Source organism: Myotis brandtii, unplaced genomic scaffold (assembly GCF_000412655.1).
Source record: "Myotis brandtii unplaced genomic scaffold, ASM41265v1 scaffold99, whole genome shotgun sequence".
NCBI lineage: Eukaryota > Metazoa > Chordata > Mammalia > Chiroptera > Vespertilionidae > Myotis > Myotis brandtii.
This window is the reverse complement of record NW_005372121.1, coordinates 2,876,037-2,903,750: the sequence shown is the minus strand read 5'-3', so window position 1 is coordinate 2,903,750 and position 27,714 is coordinate 2,876,037. Positions and strand designations below refer to the sequence as shown.

At 35.5% G+C, this 27,714-nt stretch overlaps 1 protein-coding gene across 4 annotated transcripts; it reads right to left on the bottom strand.

Moving 5' to 3' along the window:
* Nucleotides 1-81: 81 nt before the first annotated feature.
* On the bottom strand, nucleotides 82-27,714 carry SEC62 (SEC62 homolog, preprotein translocation factor). Of its 4 annotated transcripts, none has more exons than XM_014533582.1 (8): nucleotides 27,607-27,714; nucleotides 20,061-20,169; nucleotides 18,948-19,053; nucleotides 12,669-12,873; nucleotides 12,320-12,412; nucleotides 9,885-9,945; nucleotides 6,929-7,048; nucleotides 82-1,645 (listed from the first exon to the last, which is right to left on the bottom strand). In XM_014533582.1, the coding sequence occupies exons 1-8, from the start codon at nucleotides 27,697-27,699 to the stop codon at nucleotides 1,176-1,178; spliced, it is 1,257 nt and encodes a 418-aa protein (XP_014389068.1). In that variant the 5' UTR covers nucleotides 27,700-27,714; the 3' UTR covers nucleotides 82-1,175. The 4 variants fall into 4 exon arrangements, with proteins under 4 accessions (XP_014389068.1, XP_005886622.1, XP_014389069.1 ...); XM_005886560.2 differs by lacking the exon at nucleotides 27,607-27,714 and adding an exon at nucleotides 27,450-27,554; XM_014533583.1 differs by lacking the exon at nucleotides 27,607-27,714 and adding an exon at nucleotides 24,667-24,758.

The window sequence follows — 27,714 nt, the reverse complement described above, 5'->3', positions numbered from 1 at the left end:
CAAAGATTTGTAACTAAAATATGCAAGATATAAAACCAAACTGCAAACCTAGTTCAAAGCAATTAGAGTCCAATGGTTTTCTTATGTTTTCTTGTATGCTCTTTATTTTAAATTGATATTTTAGAACAGTGAATTATCTTTCATAGCAGTGCCTCCAGGTCTGATAATACAGTACCCACTTCAGAATGTAGAGATTTAAGATAAATCAAACTGAACATTAAGGCGTACAAACAGCTAATTTAAGTCTGTTCTTATTTAATAGGATCGTTTTAACTCATTCAAATACATGGAATGTTGGCACAAAACTTGAAGCTGCTGTAGAAAGATCACAGATGTTCTGTGGGTTATTGGAACTTCCATTTCTCTAAAAACATACCCTTAAATGGTCTTAATTTTACAAATTTAAGTGTTAGGAAAATGTCTAAATAATAAGTAACAATTAAAATAAAATGTTTATTTGTAAATTATATACAGAATACATTTACTTTACGACAAGGAAATGGGAAGAAGAGTCATCCCCTCCCACTCAACGCGCTTGCTTTCTCTGTTGGAGATGACCACCCCTCTGAATCCGATGTACAAACCAGTTTGGATTTCCTCAGCTGGAAAAGGAGAATTTGTAGCTAAACTACAAGTGCTGTTTCAGTATACTAGTTGGCTTGTTTCCACAGAATGCTTTTGAACCCTGTTAACTCAGAATCTTAGAAATTTCCTGATGTAATTTTATAATCAACAAAAGTTAACTGTCAAAAACAGTGAGTTTAAGCATTTCATCTCAAAGAAACTGTGAAATGGCTACATAACTGCACATAATCTGAAATTTTGTTGTTTCTTTTTATCCATTTAATTATTTTGATTAGTCTAACAGTAAAAAGCCATACAACTATCAAAAATGCCATTAATCTAAATGTCATTGTGGAAAGTGCACCTTTGACAACTATCAAAATTAATGAGACCTATGTACTGTAAAATTATCAAATAGATAAAACTTATAAATGGCTTTTGACTGTACCAATAATATTCTATGAAATGAAGGACTGAAGAGTCCCTGGATGTCAAATACATTTCAGTAAGTGGACTTAAAGAATGCTACAAATGTCAGGTATGCATTATGATGATCAGCCAACATAGAAATCCAACCTCTTGCACTTTTTTTAGTCCCCAAATTAGGCAGATTATGATTTTTCATGTAAAGATTTAGTTGTTTCTCCATCATTGTCATCTTCTTCCTCCTCTTCACAATCACCATCTGTTTGTTGTTCCAATTCCTCTTTTGTGATCATTTCAAAATCATTCCCATTTCCACTACTGTGCTGGGATCGGTCATCTTCCCTCCTGTCACTGTCTGTGTCAGAATGCCGTTCTCCACCTGAGCCTTCTGTTCCATGATTTCCTGGTCCTACTTTTCCCTCCTCATCTTCCTTTTTCTCACTGTCTGACTTCTCCTCACTGTCAGACTTCTGCTGCTTTTTGGTTTCAGACTTTTCATCTTTCTTTAAGTCTGCTTTTGGTCCTTTATATTCATGTGTGTACAGAGGCCTGAAGGAGTCAATGAAGCCCACATCAGCAGTCAGATTTGGCAAGAACCAAAAGTGGTGCCTTCCTCCAGTTATGAGCCAAATGATGAGAAACAGAATGCAACGAGCTGTGGGAGAAAAATTTGTCTAATTAAATAATTCAAGCATTGACTCTGACAGCAGGGAAGAGTTATTAAGAAAAAATGAGAAGACATTCAGAGTTATTATTTGCACATTACATGCAGCCTAAATTAAACAATTAAATCCTGATTAGTTTAGCAGCTATCACAGTATTCTAGGCACAGAGCATTCTGTTCTGAACTTGAGGGCATAATGCTACAATGCCATTCAAAAAGTGACTTCTATGTCTTTTTCAGCTGGGTGCTTTTCATAGATAGATACTTATGATTTATGCAATTTGCTATGTTATAGTTCAAGAAGCACAGCCATCAGTTGCACATTAAGTATGGACAAGACCATCGTATAAGAAAAAGAAAATAAATGCGAGTAAGGAATGAAGGTATCTTAAGAAGTCTCTAAAAAGGAAAACGCAGGGCTGCATGATGACTTTCCTAGACCCTAAGTACTTTAGCAATTCTCCATAAAAAAATTAAAAATTATACTTTTATGCCGAAACCGGTTTGGCTCAGTGGATAGAGCGTCGGCCTGCGGACTGAAGGGTCCCAGGTTCGATTCCGGTCAAGGGCATGTACCTGGGTTGCGGGCACATCCCCAGTAGGAGATGTGCAGGAGGCGGCTGATCGATGTTTCTCTCTCATCGATGTTTCTAACTCTCTATCTCTCTCCCTTCCTCTCTGTAAGAAATCAATAAAATATATTTTTTAAAAATTATACTTTTATGACCATATTGGCATAAATACAAATATAATCCCGCATAGAATCATTACCATATACATGTATACATATTATTACTTCTGATTTTTTAGAAAATGAAAACATTGGGTTCAAGGCCACCTGCCTACTCTGTCTACAGGATAAGTCTTTTAAGCGAAAACTTTTGAACAATAAGAGAACATTTTCCTAGAAGTTATACTTTTAAAAAATTAAATAATTCTGCTTCTTTAAAGGACCAAAACCCTCTCTCAATATTAGGAAATAATATAATACTAATGAAAGCCAGATCGCTAAAACAAATAGGGTTTATGGTTACCTCCAGAGCAATATATGACAAAACTGGTTAGTTAATAGAAGAATTAGAGAATTTTAAAGTTTATCATAATGAGTTATCACAAACACATTTAGTTTCCTCTTAATTTACCAATTACATAGAGCTGAGTGATTTTCCTACCTTTTTAAAAATATATATATTTTATTGATTTTTTACAGAGAGGAAGGGAGAGAGAGAGAGAGTTAGAAACATCGATGAGAGAGAAACATCGATCAGCTGCCTCCTGCACACCTCCTACTGGGGATGTGCCCGCAACCAAGGTACATGCCCTTGACTGGAATCGAACCTGGGATCTTTCAGTCCGCAGGCCGATGCTCTATCCACTGAGCCAAACCGGTTACGGCTTTCCTACTTTTTAAAAAAGTCATAATGATTACATGAATGTTATAGACTAGTCAAGTATGTTAGGTTTTTTGTTTTCTTTACAGACAATTATATCACTGTTTTCATATAAGGCCTAAAAGAAGCTCATGTATGCTTCTTCCATTATTTTGCTTTGGATAAATAAAAGGAAATGGTTTTAGCTGCCTTGACTTTTATGCAGCGGTAATTTCTTTTCTTTTAAAATATATTTTTATTGATTTCAGATATTAAGGAGAGGGGGAGAGAGAGAGAGAGAAAAACATCAATGATGAGGGGGAATCATTGTTCGGCTGCCTCCTGCACACCCCCTACTGGGGATTGAGCCTGCAACCCAAGCATGTGCCCTTGACTGGAATCAAACCTGGGACCCTTCAGTCCGCAGGCTGATGCTCTATCCACAGAGCCAAATCAGCTAGGCAGTAATTTCTATTTTCATAAAAGAATATAAATATTCTAAAAGACTGTGCTACAAACAGAAAAGGCAAATATGTTGGAAATTATGATTTAAGAATAAATTCCACTAATAAAAAATAATGAACATCTTTTAAGAAGGCTGCACAATTTTTTCTCCAAATATAATTATGATGCTATGATAGGCTTTATAGGGTTGTAAGACAGATGGTTCACAGTATGAAATCTTCCCTCAAATCCAAGAAAAAGCAATATAGAAATGGCACAAATAAAATCTAAGTTCTCACCATATCTACACCGGGCATGGCAGAATTCTAACATGTTTTATGGTTTTTCTCTATGTGACCTTAAATTACCAGGGTCAAAAGGGGAAGACTAATGGAAAAATCACTGTGACATACACTGAGTGGCCAGATTATTGTGACCACCCCAGTAGTACTTCATTGACACTTCCAAAAATACTGAATATTGAAAACTTCCTAAGCAAATACTCTCAAGGTTTTATTATTATTATTATTATTATTTGCATAACTAATTCACTTCATTGTACTGATGGGGTGGTCATAATAATATGGCTGGTCATAATAATCTGGCCACTCAGTGTATATTGCCATACTGTTTCTAACACTAAGAGTGACACATTTAGAAAATTGCAGAAGGCCTTATTTTAAATGGCAATATTAACAATACATATTCAAAGTAGCACCAAATATAATTTTGACCAATATATAATAGTTCATAGAATAATATAAATGAAATATCCAGTTTATAAGTGGGCTACAGGTCAAAATTATTTGCAAGTATGTTTGGAATTGTATTTTCTAAAACAACAAAATGTTGGGTTTATTTTCTGGTTTAATTTCACAAGATTATTTAATGCACAATGCTATTTAAATCCATAGTATATTTGAAATAAAAAATTATAGAAAATACACCAAAGAAACATTATTTTATAATCTTTTTTAAAAAAATGTTTTTACTGATTTCAGAGAGAGTATGGGAGACACAGAAGCATCAATGATGAGAATCATTGATCAGCTGCCTCCTGCACGTCCTCTACTAGGGATCGAGCCCGCAACCAAGGCATGTGCCCTGACTGGGAATTGAACTGTGACCTCTTGGTTCATAGGCAGACACTCAACCATTGAGCCATACCAGCCGGGCAAGAAACAGTATTTTAAATGCAAAACAATATAAAACCATAAATTATTGTGAACAGTGGTTTAAGTAAAAGATAAGCAAGTGGCCCTGGCCAGTGTGGCTCAATTGGTTGGAGCATCATCTCATGCACCCGGTTCAATTCCCGGTCAGGGCATGTAACCAGGTTGCAGTTTTGGGGGCTCATACGGGAGGCAACCGATCAATGTTTCTCTCTCACATTGATATTTTTCTTTCTCTCCGCCCCCCTCCGCCTCGCTCCCTTCGTCTCTCTTTCTAAAACAAACAAAAAACCATATCCTCCTGTGAGGATTAAAAAAAATAAAATGATAAGCAAGTGGGTTAATTCTATTCAGTGGAGTTAAACCTTTGCTGAAAATTTTCAAAGGGCTTCTCAATTTTCAAGCATTTGAGAATGGTGCCAGAAGACACCATATGATTATATATAATGTCAGATTAAAGTTATGGCTTCTCATTCTTGATACACTACCACTATTTACCTGCTTCACAGTATGTCTTGGCCTACAAATGTGCTGTGCTACATGCAAAGCATCAGGGGATTTTCTCAAGGTGACTAAGCTACAGGAAGGAAAAAAATGAAAGGCAGGTGGAAAGGCTTCACACAGTCAGAGATCGGATAGAAAAAAGAGGCCTGTAAACCCACTTGAGTGAAAACACTAGATGAGCTCCTGGGCCCACGGATGGAGGCACCAACTCAGAACATACCTTGATGTCTAGGATGAAGGCATATACAGAAGGAAATTGCGTAGGGCTGTAGGAGTAATGCTTTATAAACGTAAGAGTCTATTATTATCATAGAACCTCAGAATAACTTGCACTTACTTCAGATATTCTTGGTCAAATTATGTCCTCTAACAATAGGTACTAGGTTAATAATGTGGGTGTTGCTTTTAATTTTTATACAGAAGTACTCCTATACGTCTTGGTGGAAAGCTGATTTATCAGTTGGAAAAAAATAATCAGAAATCAGTACCACATGCTAACATAAACTCCAGCATGTCAAACTCTGTTTATTTGGCTCGTGTTAGCCTTTGAGTTTGACATGCTTGCTCTAGATCAGTGGTTCTCAACCTTCTGGCCCTTTAAATACAGTTCCTCATGTTGTGACCCAACCATAAAATTATTTTCGTTGCTACTTCATAACTGTAATGTTGCTACTGTTATGAATCGTAATGTAAATATCTGATATGCAGGATGGTCTTAGGCGACCCCTGTGAAAGGGTCGTTTGACTGCCAAAGGGGTTGCGACCCACAGGTTGAGAACCGCTGCTCTAGATGGTTCAAGGAATTATACATAAGTAAAAAATCACTAGACAACTTTGGATAAGCTAAGAAAAATTCCTTTTCCAAAGCGAAAAATTAAATTAGACCTGCCCACCCAATGTCAGAAAATCTTCAAAGACTAGGATTTTAAGTAAAATAATATTTGTTGAATTTTTTCATGGTAAATAACATGCTCATTGTAAAAAATACAGACAAGTGTAAAAAAATACCATTAAAATCATTCATAACTATCACCACTATTTATATTTAGGTACATTTCCTTCCAGTCAAACCCTTCTTGGCATTGAGTGCTTCCATTTCAAAAAAATCTTCCTAATTAAATAGACAAAACCCACTTCATTATTTTATTATTGTTTGATTACTAGTGATGAGCATTTTTCATGTATTTATTAATCACTTATTTTTAATATCCTCTTTTAAACGTTTTGTTTTTAGCTATGAAAGACATCCAGAAATGTAAAACAAAATTACTTATGTGTTCTTGTTTGACTTTTAAAAAACATTTTGAAACTCCTTAATGAATCTAGAATTTATTTTGGCACATGGATACAAATTGATTTTTCCTAATGGTAAGTCAATTGTTTAGAATCATTTATTAAATATATACAAGGAATTTAAATATTTACTATGTTTCATTTGCTTAAGTCAAATATAAAAATGTTTTACTGAAAATATTATGTCTAACAAAGAACAATCATGATAAAAATATTAACATCCTTGCAGTAGCTAATTTTTAAACCCTATCAATGTGCACATTAAGCCATATTAAATCTTTTTTTTCTTCAGAATAGATCAAATCTAATCAAGCATATATACTACTCCTTCAAGTTTGAGTCAGATTTGGGATATGACCCAAAAAGTAGGTCCATACACTTTTTTATTTACCAATTTTAATTGTGATGTTAATTACTGAAGCTCCAGGCTATAGTTCTAAATACTCAATATCTACCTTATTGAAGTCAGTTTTACTATTAACAATACTTACCAATAGCAAGGAGAAGAATGCTGGCTACAAAACAGCCTGCACCCACACTGAGGTAATAAACACCCACTCTCATTTCTGCTGGCCAAAGAGGGAAGAGGGTGGCTGCTATCACTGCAATCACTGGAATAAGAAATGACAAAGTTACATAGATAACTTTTAGATTAAAATTTTAAATGGCATGGATGATATAACAGTGAATATATTCCTAGGGGGGGAAAGTGAAACATAAATATATTAAAATAGAGGCCCTGTGCACAAAATTCATGCACTCACGTTGGGGGGGGGTCCCTCAGCCAGGATGGCGCGCTCTCGCAGTCCAGGAGCCATCAGGGGATGTCTGACTGCTGGCTTAGGCCCGCTCCCCGCCAACAGTTGGACATCCTTAACACTGCTGCAGAGGCGGGAGAGGCTCCCACCACTGGCGCTGCGCTCACCAGCCGTGAGCCCGGCTTCTGGTTGAGTGGCGCTCCCACTGTGGGAGTGCACTAACCACTAGGGGGCAGCTCCTGCATTGAGCATCTGCCCCTCTGGTGGTCAGTGCGCATCATAGCATCCGGTCATTCTGCCGTTTGGTCAATTTGCATATTAGCCTTTTATTATATAAGATATATTAAAAATTGCCATTTTTGTAGGTAAAATATGGTCAATTATCAACCATTTCCCATAATTCTGTTTAACATTTTAACTACTGTTCCTAAATTAGGTTAAGATTTTTCTAGTATAAATTACATATAGTTAGAAAAAAAGTGCTGTCAAAAAATATGAAATTGTTAGCTCCTTAAAATGATCAATTGCTACTGTTCTCCAGCAATGTCTACTTTATTTTTTGACTATAAGATATCTGTCTACTGAACAGGGGAGCTTAAAGAAACAACAACCTAACAACAAAACTAACAACAACAAAAAAAGATTCAATAGATCCTCTCTAGAGATTCTGATTCTGGGGTGGAACTTTGACAGATACAAATTGAAAAGGTCACCTTGTGGTAAGCTAAGAAAAATTCCTACTTCTTTCCCAAAGTGAAAAATTGTATTAGACCTGTCCACCCTATGTGAAAAAATCTTTAGAGACTAAGATTTTAAGTTAAACAATATTTATTGGATTTTTTTCATGGTAACATATATGCTTATTGTAAAAATTACAGGCAAGTATAAAAAATAACATACAAATCATAACTATCACTATTTATATTTAGGTGCATTCAGGTGTTGATACAGATGGTTTTTGGTAGGTAGGGAAACTGTATACAAGTAACTTTAGTTTTTTTTAAGTACAGTGGGACCACAATGAATAATTGTAAGAAATTAGAAGTCTGGTTATTAGGTCTTTAGAGCAAAAGAGATCAGAATTCAAATTCTTGCTATATCATTTATAAGCTAAGTAACCCTGGGCAAGTTATTTAACCCCGTTGAGGCTAAATTACTTTATATTTAATACGTGTCTGTTCCTATTTTTTAAAGGTTGCTGTAAGGATGAAATGAAATAATGCATATAAAATAATTAGCAACATTACTAGTACTTAGTCAGTGATCAACAGCTATCAGATATTTGTATTGGAATTATCTGAGTTTCAACTTTTTGAGTGGGGTCCTATGATACCTTATTGATCAAGCTTGTTTAACTGCTCTTTTTTTTTTACTTGTTAAATCATTCTCTCCCTGCCCACCCATGCCCCTCACCCTGAATAACACATACCCATGGTTAAAAATCCACACAAATAAAAACAAAGCAAAAGGTATAAAGGGAGGTCTTCATCAAATTCTTGGTTCATTCCCCAGAAGTTAATTAGTAGAGACAGCCTATATAAAATTAATTTGCTACATAGAATTTTTTTCTACATAAATAAGCTTATACTAGTCTTACTCTTTTGCAATTTCTTTTTCATTTAATCAGTTCTAGATATCTATCAGTACATTCTACCTAATTCTTTAAAAGCTGTATTGTATTCTAGTGGGCAGTTTCACCATTTTCCTTCAGAGTAATTTTCTACTGAAGAATAAGAATTATTACCAGTTTTATCCTATTATACACAACAGTTCAACAAATACCAAACTACATGTACATTTGCACAACTGATTACAGCACAAGATAAATTAGTTGAGATGTAACTGTTAGGTCAAAAGGTATAGATATTTAAAATTTGAAACACAGTTGCTAATTACCCTCCTAAATATAATCTGAGGGATTTGGATTAGAATAGATAAGTGTCAGTGCACACTTCTGAATAAATTCTTTGTGCAACTGTATTAAGAACAGCCATGGCCCCTGGCTGAGTGGCTTAGTTGCTTGGAGCATTGTCCCATACACCAAAAGGTTGTGGGTTTGATCCCTGGTCAGGATGCATATGGGAGACAACTGATTGATGTCTCTCTCTTTCACATCAATGTTTCTCTTGCTCTCTGTCTCTCTCCCTAAAAAAAAAATTAATAAAAATACATCCTTGGATGAGGATAGAAAAAAAAAAAAGAACAGCCATGGGATAAATTTTGAGAAGTAGAATAGCTGGGTCAGTGTATACACATTTAAAATCTGAAAAGGCACTGCCAAACTGCCCGCCATGAAAACGTAAACAAGGGACATGCCATCAACTGTTGGAGAGTGTTGGTGTTTCCCAAGTGTTACACTAACTTCATTAAGAATAGATATTATCAAACTCTGTAATTCTCTTAATCACTGTTGCTTTACTTTGTATTTATTATGAGTGTGATTAAGTATCATTCATGATTATTGGTCACTGTATTTCTTTATCTGTGAGCTATCTTTACCATTTTTCTACCAGGTTGTTAATCTCTTAAATATCTTTGCTTTAATGTGTTGCAAATACTCTCCTCATTTTATCTTTTATCTTCTGACTTTAATGTATATTTTAAAAACATAACTATTTTATATTAAATATTTTTCTTTATGGCATCTGCATTTTTATTTTCCTTTCTAAATTTTAGAGATTGTACTTACCAAGAATTAATCCCATGACAAAGGTTTTAAAGTGAACTGGGTCATAGATCCACACAAATACCTAGAGGAATCAAGAAACCACAGTGCTTTAAGTTTTAAGGTCACATTAGAAGGTAAGCTCAATTCTGTTTTAGATCTTCTACAAGAGTAATTTCCAACCTCTTGACACTTGAGAACTGCTTTTTAAGGTAAACAAATTTCAAATACCTTTCCTTCAGTATTATTTTGGTTTATTTTGTTTCCAGTTAGAAAACTGTTTAAAAAACTATAAATTCTGTAATGCACTTAAGTAAATTTCTACGTATTTACATGCTTTTAACAATTTGTTCATGTGTGTAAACTATTACTTATTCAACCTGAAGACCAAAAATTTACAACCTTTTTGTCTTTAATATAATTATGTACACTGGCATGAGAAGAACAGTCTGGGTAAAGAGTACAGTTTCCAGCCAGGCTCTATTACAGATCCGGCAGCTCTCAACCCCACCCTGTTCTTTCCCATGGATGATACGAAAAACCATTATTAAAAGGTTATGCTTAGTGAACATAAAGATGCTATGACCCCCTGCAATAATTTCATTGCCTACTTCCCCAGGGAAGGTCTGTAGCCCATACACTGGAAACCACTGCTTTAAAGCTTAATTTACTTTATAGAACAGAAACTGACTTCATTCAGAACAATCAAACGCTGCATAATTATCATCCACAAAACTCCTCGATTTATCTCTTAATTTCTATAAATAACAATACTCCTTCCATTTCCTGGTTCTATTTTGACCACAACTCTTTGGTACTGTCTTTTGATTTGTTTCTATTTTTAACACTGGAGGTTCCATTCTTCTTTTCTTTAACTCTGCACATTTCCCCTGGAAATCAGATCCACAGACATCGCTTCTGCCAGTTAGCATTCTAAAAAAACAAATTTTTAAAGACATTTCCCACCTCTGTACATTTGAAAGCCTGCTTCTTTGCTACATCTTTCTACAGAATAAAATCTAGCCTTTTCAGGAATGCAAGCACCATGGTTTTGCTCAAACTGATTCATTTGCCTAACAGGTCTATAACACCTTCCCGGTGCACCTGGTAATGTGCCAATCATCCTTCAAGGCTCAGCTCAAGTGTTTAGGATCTTCAGAACTCCTTATCTTCTTGATTAAATTAACCATCTCTAATCTGTATTCTCACATCATTACACTTAACACATTGTAACACACAGTACCATGTTTAAAAGTTTGTACGTTTGCTAGACAATAAGAGCATCTAAGAAGAGAATATGTATCATGCTATTCCCAGCATCTATAAAAATATTTTGGCATAAAGCCAATGCTTGATGTGTGGTCTTCAATTATGTGGCTCTTAAGCATGGGTTCACATCAGAATCACCCTGGGACACGTTACAGAACAAGACACACACACATACACACATGAGAGTCTCATGCAATTGTGTCCGAAATGAGCCTAGGGCACATATTTTCTGAAAAGCTTTCCTAGAATTTCAAACTCATAGCTCCCAGAAATCACTACTTCTACTTTACATACACTATTTTTGTATTAGGCATAGGAAGAAGAGATAGATCTTAAAATTCACAACAATTCAATGGCCAGTATATAACTAATACTTTTGTAATGGTTTAATGACTAAATTAACCACTCTGCTCTTTTTCTTTTGATAGCAATGGAAATCCTGCATTTTTGGCTGGGCAAACGGCTGCCCAGTACAAAAAGCATATTTCTAAGATTTTACTGCAGCTAGGCATGACCATGTGACCAGGTTCTGGATAATGGAATCCAAGAAAGGAAACTGCCAGCTTCCTGGGAGGTGTCCTTAAAGAGGAGGCAGGTCCCTCATTCTCCTTCCCTCCTTTGGATGCAGATAAAGGCGGGCAGTCATTTGGGACCATGAGGGAATTATTCTTCACATAGAAGGGAGAGTTCAGACCTACCATGGAGCTGCCATTATCTGTAGTGCTTATCCTTCAGATTTCCTTAATGACAGAGAAATAAGCATTTATTTTGTTTTAAGTAACTGTTATTTCAGGTTTCCTATCACTCATACACAGCTGAACCTAATTCTGACTGATTTTTCATAAATTTCATGTCTTAATTCAGATAAATTATTGATTTTCAAAATATGTTTTTTATTGATTTTAGAGAAGAGGGGGGCGGAAAGAAAGAGAGAGAGAGAGAAAAACATCCATAGGTTGCTTCCTTACGTGCCCTGACTGGTGATTAAACCCTTTAGTATACGGAATGATGCTCCAACACACTGAGCCACACTGGCCAGGGCCAGAGAAATAATTTATTTTTAAAAAGAGTAAATTTTATATCTACCTGGTTAGATTTATCAAAATTGTTTTCTTAGCGAGAGCATTAAAGATAATTCTAAATATTCCTATGGAAAACTGGATTTATACCTATCAGCTAGATACTCTCACCTCATTTCCATCCAGAAAAATTTGATCATCATGTGGCTCAAGCTTGAATTTTTTCTTAGTTTCCTTCTTTTTGGGAGTTCCTGGAGCTTCCTCCTATTAAAACACAAGTTAAATAGAAGAAAAAGCACTTACAAACAAGCAAACAAGCAAAAAGCACAATGACATTCATATAGTAACAAAATTTTAATCTTTGAGATACAGAAATAAAAATTCTCAACCCTGGTATTTATAAAAACCCGAATATGCTTATCTTAAATGGTTGTTACAGAGTATTTCAAGATTGCTCATATGCCAGGAATCCTGTGCACATAATGACTTTTGATTTTTACTTAATCTTAATTGAAATCACCTTTTTGGATTCTTCCTTTTCACCATCTTTTTTTTTCTCTTTTTCCTTTTTGGTCTTTTCATCCTTTAGATTTTCTTTCTTGCTCTTTTTATCTTCTTCTTTTCCACTTTCAGCTTTTCCTTTTTCTTTTTCTTTTTTAATGTCTTTATCATACTTCATTTTCATTACTTTTAGTGCTCGGTGAAAAAACTGTTTCTTTAAAAGCCTTTAGAAAAAAAGGTATGATAATTATAAGATACAGACTGAAAAGCAAAAATATCAAGACCTGAATAAAGTGAGCAAGGGAAGACATACACTGGCAACTCACAGAGAAATTACAATTAGTAAGCCATGGAAAATAAAAATCAACCCCACCTCTAATAACATAAAAAAACACTACATAGCCAATCTGAGTATATAAAAGGTATCAATCTAATTTTCATTTTTTAAACTATATAATTTAGATACGAGATTGTATAGGTTTGGAATTATCCTTATGAAATTTTCTCTACGTTCATTAAGAGTAACCAAGACTCTGTTTTATTTAATGTTGTCTCAAATTTCTAACCTTATAATCCCACTGAAAAATCCTTACATTTGTCACCTAAAAGCCATCTTTTCAAATCTTATGTTCCAGTTTCAGAGTTTCTGATTTGTGTCTTCACTTCTGCCTGATAAAGTACAATCACCAAAACACAACTCACTGCCACCACCTGTGCCTGTTAATGGTGATTACCCACCTTCAGGGGCCTGCTCAAGCACATCATACCACCTGTTAACTGGATGCCCCTCTCCTGCCAAATGATCACTTATTTCTGGTCATTATGCTCTGCCCTCCGAGCACTGGTTTTTACCTGCCTGGCTGGGCTTCTTTCTCCTGCCTCATTAGTACACCCCATGGACATCTCCACAAAGCTAACTTCTAGGCACCCTCACCTGGCCTTCCACTTGTTCAGAAGATCTATATAGCAAGTAATCATGCAACTGTCTGAAATACCCCCAAAGACTCCACTGTTAATATCCGCTACACATATACATATGTATGTAAACCAACAAAAAATTGAAATGAGTCCCTTAATAATTAACTACTTATGGGTAGAAAGTGAGATTTAAGAGTAGTGGTAGGTATTTGAATATGAAGGGGGATTTCAAAATTTTACTTTACTTCAGAATTTCTTATAAAAATTTATAATGAAAATATTCTAATTTTATTTACTTCTGTACTTATGTGATTTCCAGATTTTCTATCAGGAACATTAATTACCACTTAATATGAAAACAAAAATGCATCCTATTCATTGTATATTAGTTACAAACCAGCATTTCATATTACAGTTCATATTATGGATTTCCACATATGAAGAGTACATATATATACACACAGATACTTGAGTACACATTCTCAAATGGTAATGTGTTTTATATAACTAATTTGGATTTTCTTCTATATCATTTTAAGTGGAAAAATTTGTTCTTAATAAAGTAATAAATAATTTAAAAAATCAAACAGGATTTTAAGAGAAAAAAATCTTTCCCTTAGCGAGTAGACACAGAAGCGCACAGAGCCAGTAGGAAAATCAGCTCTCTCACCACTCCTGCACAGCCCCACCCCCATAAAAGGAAAATAGACTGTAAACCAATCAAATTGTTGAAAAGTTCACATTCAGCCCTGCTGGTGTGGCTCAGTGGTTGAGCATCAACCCATCAACCAGGAGGCCACATTTGATTCCTGGTCAGGGCACATGCCTGGGTTGCAGACACAATTCCCAGTAGGGGGCATGCAGGAGGCAGCCGATCGATCAACGATTCTCTCTCATCATTGATGTTTCTATTTCTCCCTCTCCTTTCTTCTCTCTAAAATAAAATAAAAAAAAAAAAACACATAAAAATGTGGTAGCTATTTCATAGGGGTTTCTAGGACTAAATGAGAAGCATGGTGCCTGACATATATGTTAGCCATTACTGCTATAACAAAATCTTGAATTTCTTTAATAGTTATGGAATACACATACACAAACACATTTGGTCTCATGAATCACTAATTTTAACATCATTCCATTCTGTAATAAGTAATACTAGTAATAAGTAGAATCATTGACTTATCCCTTGATAGGTTTCCAGAGAACTTCTACTTCAACTCACTTTATGCCTCAAAAGTGATATGACATATACTATTGTAATAATAACAGGGCCTCCATTAATTAAGCTTTAAGTACGTCATATAGTACAAATCACTTATACAAAGCTCTCTGACACTTTCACATAACTATTCATATTTCCCTATCTTACTTCCCTGTTCTGTGCCCTTTGCCAGGATCAAATGTCCTTTCTCCTATCATTTGCTGGGTAATCAGCTATCTATGTTTCAAAATTTGAAAAGCCACATTTTTCCTGTGAAGCCATTCTTGAAGTTTCCCCATCTCTGTCTTCCTTACAGAACACACTGCACTGTAGTAGTCATGAATCTTCTTTAACAGACTAGATTAGGTGCTTTGGAGGCAGGAACCAAGTCACAGTCATCTTTGTATTTCCGGGGCCTGGCATATAATAGATATTTGTTGAATAAATAAATTGATTAAAGGCAGCAAGTTATTAAATTGCTTTCCTCACCTCTTAATTTTTTTTTTTAGGCTTAACAAACATTTATAGATGCCAGATATGTGTTCAGGACTTTCACTTATGTGACAATGGTGAGGTTTCATTAAATGCCCACATTGTGCTACCGAGTAACAATAAAGTATAAAACAGTCCTACAATTGCCTTCAGATTTAGCTGCCAAGAAGTTAAAAAAACTAACACGTGCAACAATTCTAAAATAGTTAAGGGCTAAACTATATGATAGCAGCTTTATAAATACTGTAGAACTTTAGATACAAAGATTAATGTGGGTTGGAGGACCTGAGGAATATCACATGGTGGAGATGGAACTTGAGAGATATTTATATTGAAAAGCAGACAGGAGAGAGGGAGAACCATTTGGGCAAAGTGGCAGGTTATGATTAAGTAAAGACTAGAAGAGAGAATGAGTGTGGCATATGAACAGGAGTTGGAAGGCGATTATTGGACTGGGGGTTGGCGATGCAGTCATTTGGGAGAGTTAGGATGGTGCTAGATTAAAGGCTGAAGAGTTCGTGCTTGAAATAGGACACAAAGAACCACTGCACTAGGACATCTTAGATGTTTGTTTTGTTTATTATCCTACACTTTCTTGTTCTGTTTGTCTTCAGACTCCCTTAAGCCCACTTAGCAGCTTCAGAAAATGAGACTGGAAAAGTGTCCTTTTGTATTTTTGTCTATAGGCAAGCAGGAATCCATGAGGGCTGGCCACCATGAGGCCTCCATGGTTGTATTAGAAGTGGCTTTGAAGAATTTAAGTAGTTATGTGTCCCCATTTTAGTGCAGAAAGGAAAAACAACCTGACATGAATGGGAATAACATACACAATGAAAAATGAGTGTATCTCTAGGGCAATGGTCGGCAAACTGCGGCTCTCGAGCCACATGCGGCTCTTCCACAAAATAGCGATGTCTGCGCATGGGCCAAGAAGTGCCCACACGTGGTATTTTGTGGAAGAGCCACAGTCAAGGGGCCAAAGAGCCGCATTTGGCTCGCGAGCCGCGGTTTGCCAACCACAGCTCTAGGGCATTTTCTGTACTCAGGTCTTTTGGGCTTTTCATATAACAAGGTATCAATACTCCTAAAAAGCTAACAGATGTGGCTTAATGCTGGCTGCTCTCCTCAGAAATTTGGGCTTATAGATTTAATATTCAAATAGTTCTATTTTCCCTGCTATTTGAAAGTAAGAGAGTTCCTAGGAAACCTTTTGTAAGCTGAAAGGAAGCAAAATAAGGGTATCTCTTGCTTTTCAAAAATTTGCTTTATGTCACTTCACTTTAGTACCTATTTTTGTTAACCTAAAGAAATCTGAAGAAGATTTTTGCTTTTACAAATAAAGCTGTTACTGTAATAATGTAGGTCTTGCCCTAGCCAGTTTGGCTCAGTGGATAGAGCATCGGCCTTTGGACTGAAGGGTCCCAGGTTCAATTCCGGTCCAGGGCACATGCCTGGGTTGTGGGCTCGATCCCCAGTAGGGGGTGTGAAGGAGGCAGCCAATCAATGATTCTCTCTCATCATGGATGTTTCTATCTCTCTCTCCCTTTCCCTTCCTCTCCGAAATCAATAAAAATATATTTAAAAAAATAATGTAGGTCTTTTGCGAACTTTCAGAAAGCAGAGGATACCTGCATTGACAGGTGAATTCCTTCATCTTAATTTTTACTTCATTAAATGCATCATCATTTTGTTGGAGACAGTATAGCATGCAGTGGTTAAGAGCATGGACTGTGGCCAGACTGGTGTGGTTCAGTGGCTGAACGTTGACCTATGAACCAGGAGGTCACAGTTCAATTCCAGGTCAGGGCACATGCCAGGATTGCAGGCTCGATCTTCAATGGCAGGGGTGTGAGGGGGCAACCGATCAATGATTCTCTCTCATCATTGATGTTTCTATCTCTCTCCTTCTCTCTTCCTCTCTGAAATATATATAGCAGAGGCTATAGAGTACGACTGTTGCATTTAGAATTCTGGCTCTGATACTTTAATTAGCTGTGTGACTTTGGATAATTTACATAGCATTCTCTGTTTTTGTGTTTATTACATTGCTTAGTTTTTATATCACATATAAAAAAAATCTATTTTGAGGCAGGGCAGGGAAATTTGTACTTTGGAGTGCTAAACATACAAGTGGCTGTAAAGAAAAATACCAACTATACCACTGTTAGCTCATCCCTGCTCCAACAATGAAAATTGTATTGCTTCTGAAAGGTCCATTAGTGACTCTAGTTTTTAACAACTACAAATTTCAAGAAAAAAATTTTTTAAACGTTTTTATTGATTTCAGAGAGGAAGAGAGAGGGAGAGATAGAAACATCAATGATGAGAGAGAATCACTGATTGGCTGCCTCCTTCACACCTCCTACTGGGATCGAGCCCACAACCCGGGCATGTGTCCTTGACTGGAATTGGAATCTGGGACCCTTCAGTCCACAGTCCAACGCTCTATCCACTGAGCCAAACTGGATAGGGCAATTTTAGAAATTTTTAATAATTCCTTAACTTTACAGCTTTAGAAACAAGGTTGTGAAGTAATGGTTTCTCAGAGGAGCCTCATGTGGCTGATACTTTAAATGTGTTTAGACAATATACTAGTAAATTGCTATGTGTACCTCCCTACCATACATATAAAATAATCTAAAATGTCAAATTCCCACCTACTGTCATAAAAAAAAAAACTTGGTTCATCAACATCTTAATAAATATGCTGAACTATTTAAACCAAAGGGAAAAACTGAAAAGAAAAAACAGCGTACTTATTTCCAAGAGGAAACTGATTTTTATATACCACTCACCATCAAAAATTTTTCCCAAAGGAGTACTTATTATGAAAAACATGAATACACTAGAGGCCCGATGCACGAAGATTCGTGCAAGAATGGGCCTTACTTCCCCTGGCTGCCAGCACTGCCTTTGCTCCAGCTGGCCAGAGCCGCCTTTCCGCCTTCCCACGCTGCCCAGAGGCCTGGAGCGGTGAGGAACGCCTGCGTTGTTGTCCTGCCCTGCCCCCAGCCACTCAGCACCTGTGTATGCAAATTAACCTGTCATCTTTGTTGGGTTAATTTGCATACTCACGTCTGATTGGCTGGTGGGTGTTGCAAAGGTATGGTCAATTTGCATCTTTCTCTTTTATTAGTGTAGATTACTGAACTGTCTAGTCTTCATTTTGGAGTCAAGAAAATAGATGTTGCAGCTGCCTTGATTTTATAAGGAGTAAATTAGCAATCACTAAACAAAATATGGAAGGGTACTGGCTAATAGGTCAGTGTGTAGGCACTAAAAGAACAAACAAGCAAACAAAATCCCCAGGAACAACAGGTCTATTAGGAATCCCTGCCAAAATTTTAGAAAAGACTCCCCAACCATTTGCTCTAGAAAAGAAAGACTTTTTTGTTCACTGTAGGGTCACTGTTGTATGATTTTTATTGCTGACCTCTTTGGTTTAATCAGCCTGGCAAATGTTCAAATGTTAATAGAACACAAATAAAAATCATAAAAATATGATAGTATAACCAAATAAATGTACTTCCAGAGGTACTGAAGAAATCCAGTTTGCATGTAACAGCTATGTTTGAGCTGTTTTAATATCACTACGTTTAATGATGAAAATGGGTAAGAAGCTTCAGAACTATGGAGAATATTACTAAGTTACTATTTAGTTATCCTTCACTAAGAAATAAACACTACCTGTTGCAGTAGTCAACCACAGACTCCCTTGTTGTAAATAAAGCTTCCTCTCCTTTCTTGGCCTTTGCCCACTTTGAATCCAAAAGGCAATCCACTGCTTTTGAAGCTAAAGAAGAAATTTATTATTTTACATTTAGTATACATAGAAATGTATGTCTACCTAAATAATATTTTCTAAGGCAAATTTCAACATAATGGCATCAGAAAATAAAATCAAATTCAATAGAAAATTTAAGTCTGACATGATCATGATAAATAGTTCCTCAAAACCTCAATTTGTGAAGCATATCAGTAAACATCTTTTTAAAGTAATGCTGGGAAATAAATTATATTTTAAAACATTAACTAAGGCAAGATAAATTAATGGGAAAATATTCTAAACAAAGAATCCAAAATAAATATAAATATCAATCATCGAATAATTACAATTAAATGAAGGCTAAAGAAACCAAAAATCTTCCTCTCCCCCAGTAACAAATTCTGTCATTATGCTTTTAACTGTAACCCACTGAGGAAGAAGTTCTGAACAAGCTACTGCTAGAAGCAGCTAAATATATTAGTTCTGAAGCGAATAGCACATCAATTTTTCTAAACTCTTAATGAATATAAAAACTAATCATTATATTAAAGAAAGGCAAGTAAATTTCTTTTCTATAATGGCAATTCAATCTTAATGGATCAGAGGCAAACTCAACTACTGTTTATAAGCTATGGGACTATGTTATAGATAACATTAGCTTACAATAAGGGTGTTGGATTATGTGAAAATCCAAAGCTCCTAAGGTGGTTCCAACAGGATTTGCTTCACACTGAATTCTACTCCAGAGTTTTACAAAAGGATTATCTTTAAGTACATGTACTATCTGAACAAAAGGTAGTATTAATAGTGAAAATAAATTCTATTTTAAAAATTTCCAAGAAATGTTATTACAAAGTACTTCCTTTTATCTTCTTATTATTGATAGTTTCAATCATAAAAGGAAAGGACAATCAATTGTCATCACCCAGCTCCCCTAATCACACGTGGAAAACACTTTTAAAACATCTACATATCCCAAATTTAGGTATCTTCATAAGATATATACACTAATATATACACTGATATAATCCTACCAATAAAATAATCAACCCGATGACCCATCATATTGGTAGACTTTGTTGGACAGTTGAATCGAAGATATTTGGCTACAGCCTTCTCTTCTTTAGATGGCTCACCAACTTCCTGCAAAGTAAGAATATTAATTTAATGCAATCATTAACTTGAGAAATTCATGTACTAAAGAATAATTTACAAATATGTTCTGCAAATCTTTTTAAGTGGAACATAGGACTTTCTATCAAACTTTCTCTGGAGTAGATGTGGTAATCTAGACAAAAGACAGATGGAGAATTTTCAAAATTACATGTCTTTCAAATATAAGTTGATAGAGCCAAAACCTGACTGCCTCTTGGCCTCAGCTACAGGCATTTATTTTGAGTTGTTTTTCCAGTATGGTAACTACATTGTACCAGTTCACCTTCACTCTTGCCTGGTCTCTTTTTATAAGCCACAAAGCAATAATTCAAAAGGTTAAGCGGTTGCTAACAGTGAGTGCCCAAATGTCGAAGTAGAAACAGGTGCCATAAATAAATATTAAATAACAACCAAAGCCATGTACTCTGAACAATGGACAACAGACCTTAGGAGCAGTTCTCAGATTAACCAAAGATAGCTGCCCCAGTGTGGTAGCCATAAGAATTATCTGAGGTCTGAAATGCTGAAGATTTGTACTCTCTTCCCTTTCCTCTTGTGATTCCAAATCCCAGATACTGTTTGGGACTCCTTTCTCACCTTGTCTTGCTTCTTTTTTTCCCTTTAAGGGGTAAAGCAAAAATAAAAATGCAATAGATAAATTACACTCTTATACGAAGAACTGTTCATGGAAATACATGGAGAGTTCTGGAAAGGCTGCTTTAATCCTTCCCTCTTTCCTTTCTTCCATTTCTTCCTCTAAATTTTCTCTTACTTTCTTCATTGTTTGTTTATCATTCCCCATCTTCCGTTTATTTCCTTATATTCTAAACGACTTCTTTGATAATTCCTTCTGTGTACTTATTCTCCCCACCAATATACTGAAGAAACTAAAGGCAGTCTACGTTTGTATCGTGTGTGTGTGTGTGTGTGTGTGTGTGTGTGTGTATAAACTTTTAGAAGTTGTCTTATTGCTGTAAGCTATTGAAACAAAAGTACTGCCTTTAATTACATGTTTAAGCATAATAAAGCGCACAAACAATATTTCTAGCAATATATAATCTAAATGTGACTAATTTCAGGAAAGTCTGTTTCTAAATGAATAAAGAGCCAAATAATAATAAAGAATTATTTGCTAAGAATCTAGGATGCTGAGAAGAATTAATGCTAAAGATACCTACATTTCAGGCAAGACATTCTAACATGAAATAGAAAAAAATAAACTACCTAAACCATCTGTTTTTTGAGTCAGTTTTCCCACATATTACAGATAAGACTGAATTCAGTTATGTTTGATGATGCTAAGGAACAAGTAACAAACCAAGGTTTCAGCTTTAATTTTATCCTGGAAAGGAGTGATTTGTTACATGAAGTAAAAGCCTGTGCTTTGGTTGAGTCACCTGGCAGCTACTTCTCATATTTCTTCCTTTGAATTTCCCAGCTCTACTTCCAGTAGCCCAATTGATGGTGTATGATTCTTATACTCTGATACTACCCCATTTGTGGATTATAATTTGTGTCAATAAAAATTAAAAGCCCAAACCATTCAATACAAATAAAGACTATAGTAAAACCCAAATATTTATATAACTACAAAACTTTTAGCTTTATATATAAAAATATGTATCACAGAAAAATAAAATCTTTAAAATATTTCAAAATCTAACACTCCAAGCTCACTAACATCTATGAGGTTCATAATGATTTGGTTTGGAGCCTAGTCACAAAATACATTTCTGACTTGCTAAACGGTGAAATTCTATACTTCAATTTTTGAAATCACACTAAAATATACTAACATGTTAGTTTCATATGTTAAATGATAGTACTTAATTATGCCTGTGTAATACACTGGACTTCCAGAAGTCTCATCGATTAGTAATTAATATCCTGTATATCTGTGATACAATAAAAAAAGTAATATTATAAATAGCTGAAAATAATGATACTGTAATTGGCTTATAAAAAATTCTATTTTATAATCATGTCTATTTCCCCCCTAATTTGATATATCTGTTGTAAATATAAAGGTTTATCTAATTAACTAATAAGTTGTTACAGGAATATGCTTAATTAAAAATTATTGTGGGTGAGAAGTCTCAATAAACAAAAATCATTCAAATAACATACTTACTGAGTGTTTACTCTATATTATCTTTGGGTGCTACACTTAACGCCAAAATTCTGTAAAGCATGATACCTATACTTCGTTACAACTATCCAGGAGAGCAATTATTATTTTTCAAAATAAGTGGTAGGAAAAAAATATTTTAGGAGTAGGATTATCAAAGTGGATGAAAATATCTATGAAAGACCTCTTGGAAGAGGGAGCTTGATTTTGAAAAAATATCAAGTTTGGGGTAAGTTGAACAGACAGCATAAACATTATGGCTAAGAATGAGCACAAAATTGGCTCCAAATAGAAACAAGTTAGGAAGCATTGTGAGGCTAAGTATGTAAGTAAGTAAGTTAGTAAGCAGAACAGGGCTAAAGATTCTTCCTGACAGTTTGAGAAATTTCAAGTAGTTAGTATTCAAGTAAAACACGATGTGATACTGGACAAAGAATGGGAAGAATTGTGGACATTTGAAACATTTCAGATGTAGAGGAGATAGGACTCAATGATAAAGGATGAATGAAATGGCTGAATCAAAGATGTCAGACCTCTAATTTGATCAACCGAAAGTACAATTTTCCAATAACGGAAATTTGGGAGGAAGGTGATTCTGGGGGAAAAAACAATCATATCAACTTTAGGCATGACAAGTCTACACTCGTACTAACACTCAATTAAACCATTTACTGAGCACAGGCATAAATGCATTAATCTACTGGTTGTTGATGGAGGCATCAACATGTAAAATCTCATATTAAGATACACAAGAAACTGAAAAGTCCATTCTAGTTTTATACAATAGGGAATCTGATACTACATGAATTCACATTTTTAAACCTCATTTTAACAATTAACTTAAAGTTCACCAAAGTCATTTCCACACTGCAAAACAGATTTAAGTACAGTTGACCCTTGAACAATGCTAGGGTTAGGGTAGCAGAACTCCCGTGCAGTTGAAAATCCGTATATAATTTTTGACTACCCCAAAATTTTACAGTTGTCCCATGGCATCCATGGGGGATTGGTTCCAGAAAACCCAATGGATACCAAAATCCCTGGATGCTCAAGTTCTGTATATTAAATGGCACAGATCAATAAATGCATACAGTCAAAACCGTGGATCCACTGGTTGAATCCACACATGTGAAATCCAGGGAAACATATTTACTGAGAAAGATTTGCGTATAAGTGGATCCACACAATTCAAATCCAAGTTTTTTAAGAGTCAGCTGTAATCTATTTTCATTCCTTTCCCCTCCTTAATAAAGCAACAACGAACTACTAAGCAACAATGAACAGAACAGACCCAGAAAACATGGGTTTGGATAATCTCTCCCAACTAGACACAGTTACTTATCCATTTATACTTAAAGTATCAGTATCTTCCCTTGAAACTGTAACTAGTGAATTCTATCAAGATATTGGTTACAGCGGTTCTCAACCTGTGGGTTGCGACCCCTTTGGGGGTCGAACGACCCTTTCACAGGGGTCACCTAAGACCATCCTGCATATCAGATATTTATATTATGATTCATAACAGTAGCAAAATTACACTTATGAAGTAGAAATGAAAATATTTTTATGGTTGGGGGTCACAAGATGAGGAACTGTATTTAAAGGGCCAGAAGGTTGAGAACTACTGGTTTAACAGAACTGACACCTTCCTTGTTCCTTGAAGTTCAAATCCTAAAAAAGTTTCTATTTTCCTTTGTGAATTATGAAATAAATGTTCATTATACCACATATAAGTTATACGTATCGTAAGCTGTCTTTAATGAAAGTATAGCATTTGTGCAATCTGCTAAGGCTTTGAAGCCAGAAAGACGGAATGCTATATAAGAGTGCCAAGGGAACATGACCATGGGGACATGACCATGCGAAGCTGGTAATACAGAAGATCCTGCCATGGAGTCTTCACTCTCACTGCTCCCCTACTGCAGCCTGAGAGTATAAAGGTCTTACCCTCTTCCTGTTTATGTTCTAGAGACTACAGCATGTCCCCTTTTATTCCCTTTTGATGTGAACAAATCTTCAGAAAATTTCATAACTTTTCTAGGAAACCTAACAAAAAGTGAAGGCCTTTTGAGAGTACCAGGACCCACTAATAAGAGAAACCAACTCATCAACCCTCAAATGAAAAGAACTTTATATAGTTCAATGAATGAGCTCAAATGTCTTAGAATGAGGAAGCGAAGAACCAATGTTTTGAGGCTGGACTACCATCTTTGCACTCAAATACCAAGATGCTAGCTGTTGCAACTCACAATCCAAAATTATATAAACTGAAAGTTTGGTTAGAACACTCTCAAGTTATTTAACAAATACTATTTTTACTTTGTACTACATCAACACTCAAATACTACAGGAATTACCTTTTCTATATATATAGCCAGTATTTAAGAACTTAAGACAACCTTTTTGAGAAAAAAATATTAGATCAAGTCAGTAAGCCTCAGGCCTCATTCAATCTTGTAGAAGTTTTAATTTAGAAGAATTTTAAAAATTGCTAGTCAATAGAAATCAACTGAATTGAGCAAAAAAAAAAGAAAAAAGAAAAGAAAAGAAAAAGGTTAGTTCACAAACTGAATTTGTATCTTCATACAAGTACTATGAAAATATTGGTGAAAATGCAAACAGGGTTAACAGAATAAAATCTGAAAGTTGGAGGGGACCTTAGATAAATCATTTGCTTAAAGTCACTCAGCACATTACTAATCAAGTCTGGCAAGTCTCTGTATCTTAACTCTACAGTGCCCTTCTGTAATACCCTCTTTGCTTCACTCCTATTGTAAGCCCTCCATTAAACTTCTGGGGATAGTTCTCACTTAGGACCTGCTTCCTGGGTTTCTTCTTTCTTCAGAAGGCCCCAGGGAGTCAGATTGTATAGTCCTAAACTTTCTCTTTTCTGAAATTAAGCCCATTGGCCCAAGATAAGGCAGAATTTTATTGCCGGGGACAGTTGGGTGCAACGAAATTAACTGAGATGCAGGTGATAAAAGTTCTAAGAATTAGTAAGCCATTTAATTTTCCAAAACTCAACTAGATATTTTCCATAAGCAGAATATTAATTGGGATAATTCTCTCACTAGCATGGGCAAGTCATGTTAAGTAGGTTATACAATTTAATATAAAGATTTCAGGATTAAAGTATTTCAGAACAATTTATTCTTATTTTATCAATGGTGAGGTGGAAAGAATATTCAACTGAGAATTAAAAGAACTGGTCTACATCTGGTTTTACTCTCTTGATGAGTGATCCTGGGTCTAGTCACATAACCTCACTGAACCTGTTTATCTGTAAAATGAGTGTCATGGTTTAGAGCAGCAAGTTGTATACCTAGTAATATTTTTTGATTGAGGTCCTAAAAATAGCTTAAAGGACAATGGGATGTAGGGGTGACGGTAGTGAGGTACTTACGTGATAGGGCTTTGGGGCCAACACTCTGCTTTTATATAAGAACCGCATTTGTGCAAGAGGATTCCAAACAAACACTACTATTTGAAAATTCTTTTGAACTCTAAAATTTCATGGTACAGTACTAGGATTCTAAATCAACCTTTCTAGTGAGCGGCATTTTCTGTTAACCTGTATGCACTCACTGCATGTTCTTAAAAATTTACATAATTGCATTAAGTAACTATTATTTTTAAATGTTTCATCAATTTAGATTGAGATCACTTTCATTTGAGAATCTCAATCATTAAACATTTTCCAATATAATGTCGATGAATATATGTAGCTTACTTCTGGTTCTCAGTGACCTGTAAAGTGAGTCCAAGAAGAAAATGTGACAAAATAGTCCTCTTGCTTCCAACTTTGATGGGATACAGAATCTGAAATTATGCTACACTAGAAAAAAGCAAATGAATTAGCTACTTTTTAAAAACCCTGAACTTACCTATATCAGTTATTCCCCCCAATGTACAAATTACAATTCACCACTAAATCTATTAAACATAAAAATCTTTTCTAAACAAAAAAACATGAAGTAACAAACAACAGGAAACTCAGTGGATATTACAGACCTTTTTGCCCAAAAGTCTTACAATAGAATCTTTTCTGTAACTTAAACTCAGAACTTTGTCACTACATTTGATCTTTTTGTCTAAAGTGATGCCAATAGTACAGTTTCTGAGTCTCTGGGATAAATAAGAAATGGTAGAAGATATTGTCTACTCTAATTTGTTAAGACTGTATAATAGTCTTCCAAGTAGCACTCCCAAGATCTTCACAACATTCTAGCACAGCTATATAGAAAACTATGATGAAAAAAATTAGTTTGATTTAGCAGCATGCCAAGCTGATTTTTAACCATCAGATCCTCACATACTTATCTGATCCTCAAATACACAATAGGAAGTAAAAATCTATACGTCGTCATACTCACAGCCTAATGGTTTACTTAATGAATCCGCAGGAGTTCATCTTTCTTCAGCATATCAGATTACTTAACAAAAACCCAAACAAGCCATCATAAATCCTTCCTACTTGGGAAGAGGGGAAAGAAAGGAGTTCTGTGCCAAGCACTCTCTTAATGTATTTTTTCACAACCACCCTATGAGGTTCCTTTTTTTTTTTTTTTTTAAGGTACATATTCCTTTTTACAGATTTGGAAATTGAGGTAAAAAGTTAGGTAACTTGCCCAAAGTTACACGGCTAACAGTTTGTGAAACGGGTACAAACGGGCAGTCTGGCTCAAGTTTTAGTTCCTAGCCACTAACCACTACATCACAGCTTCTTAAATCTACCTTTCTGTCTAATATAAAAATCACAATTGAAACAGAGCAGCTATTCAAAAAGTGAATTAAGATCACTTTTACAATAGGTGACGTAGTAAAAACAGTGTTTATGAAAAGGCATAAAATGCTGCATATGTGCAAATATAAGGAGCCTAGTATGCACGAATTTCACAAATTCGAGACAAATGCTAATAAAAACCCTATATATTTATACCTGATGAATACCACTCAATTCTGAAAGACTACAAATAGTGTAATTAGAAGCTTCTTCCATAATAACCTTAGGCCTTGGTTGTTAAGATCTGCCTGCACTCGGGAGAACTGCTTACTAGTGTGACCCCCTTCTGCATTCCTGCCCAACTCCCAGATTCCCAAGTTTTCAGGAGAATATTAACTTGCGTAAGGCCCAGGTCACCTGTGATGTAGGCCGATGAAGTGATCGTTTATGTTTTTGTTTGTTTGTTTTTTTTAACGGGGGAATAAAACATTCGACAGAAGAAGTCATCCTGAGCAATGCAACAGCAAGGACCAGAAAGCCCACAGGTGTAACAATCCGTGATGGGGATATTCACCACTTGCAACACACCATCCACGTATGGTGACAGCGAGGTTCCCAGGCACCGAGCTGGTGAGACAAGGCACATCCCGCGCCTCCGGGGTGCCATTGACCTAATCCTCTC

Excerpts from the sequence above, each read along its gene's own strand:
- SEC62 (XM_014533582.1), bottom strand. The coding sequence starts at position 27,699 with ATGGCACCCCGGAGGCGCGGGATGTGCCTTGTCTCACCAGCTCGGTGC. Across the intron at positions 20,170-27,606 it reads TGGATGGTGTGTTGCAAGTG|GAAGTTGGTGAGCCATCTAA; the intron begins GTGAATATCCCC and ends CTTACTTTGCAG. Across the intron at positions 12,874-18,947 it reads GTGGTTGACTACTGCAACAG|GCTTTTAAAGAAACAGTTTT; the intron begins GTAGTGTTTATT and ends TTTTTTCTAAAG.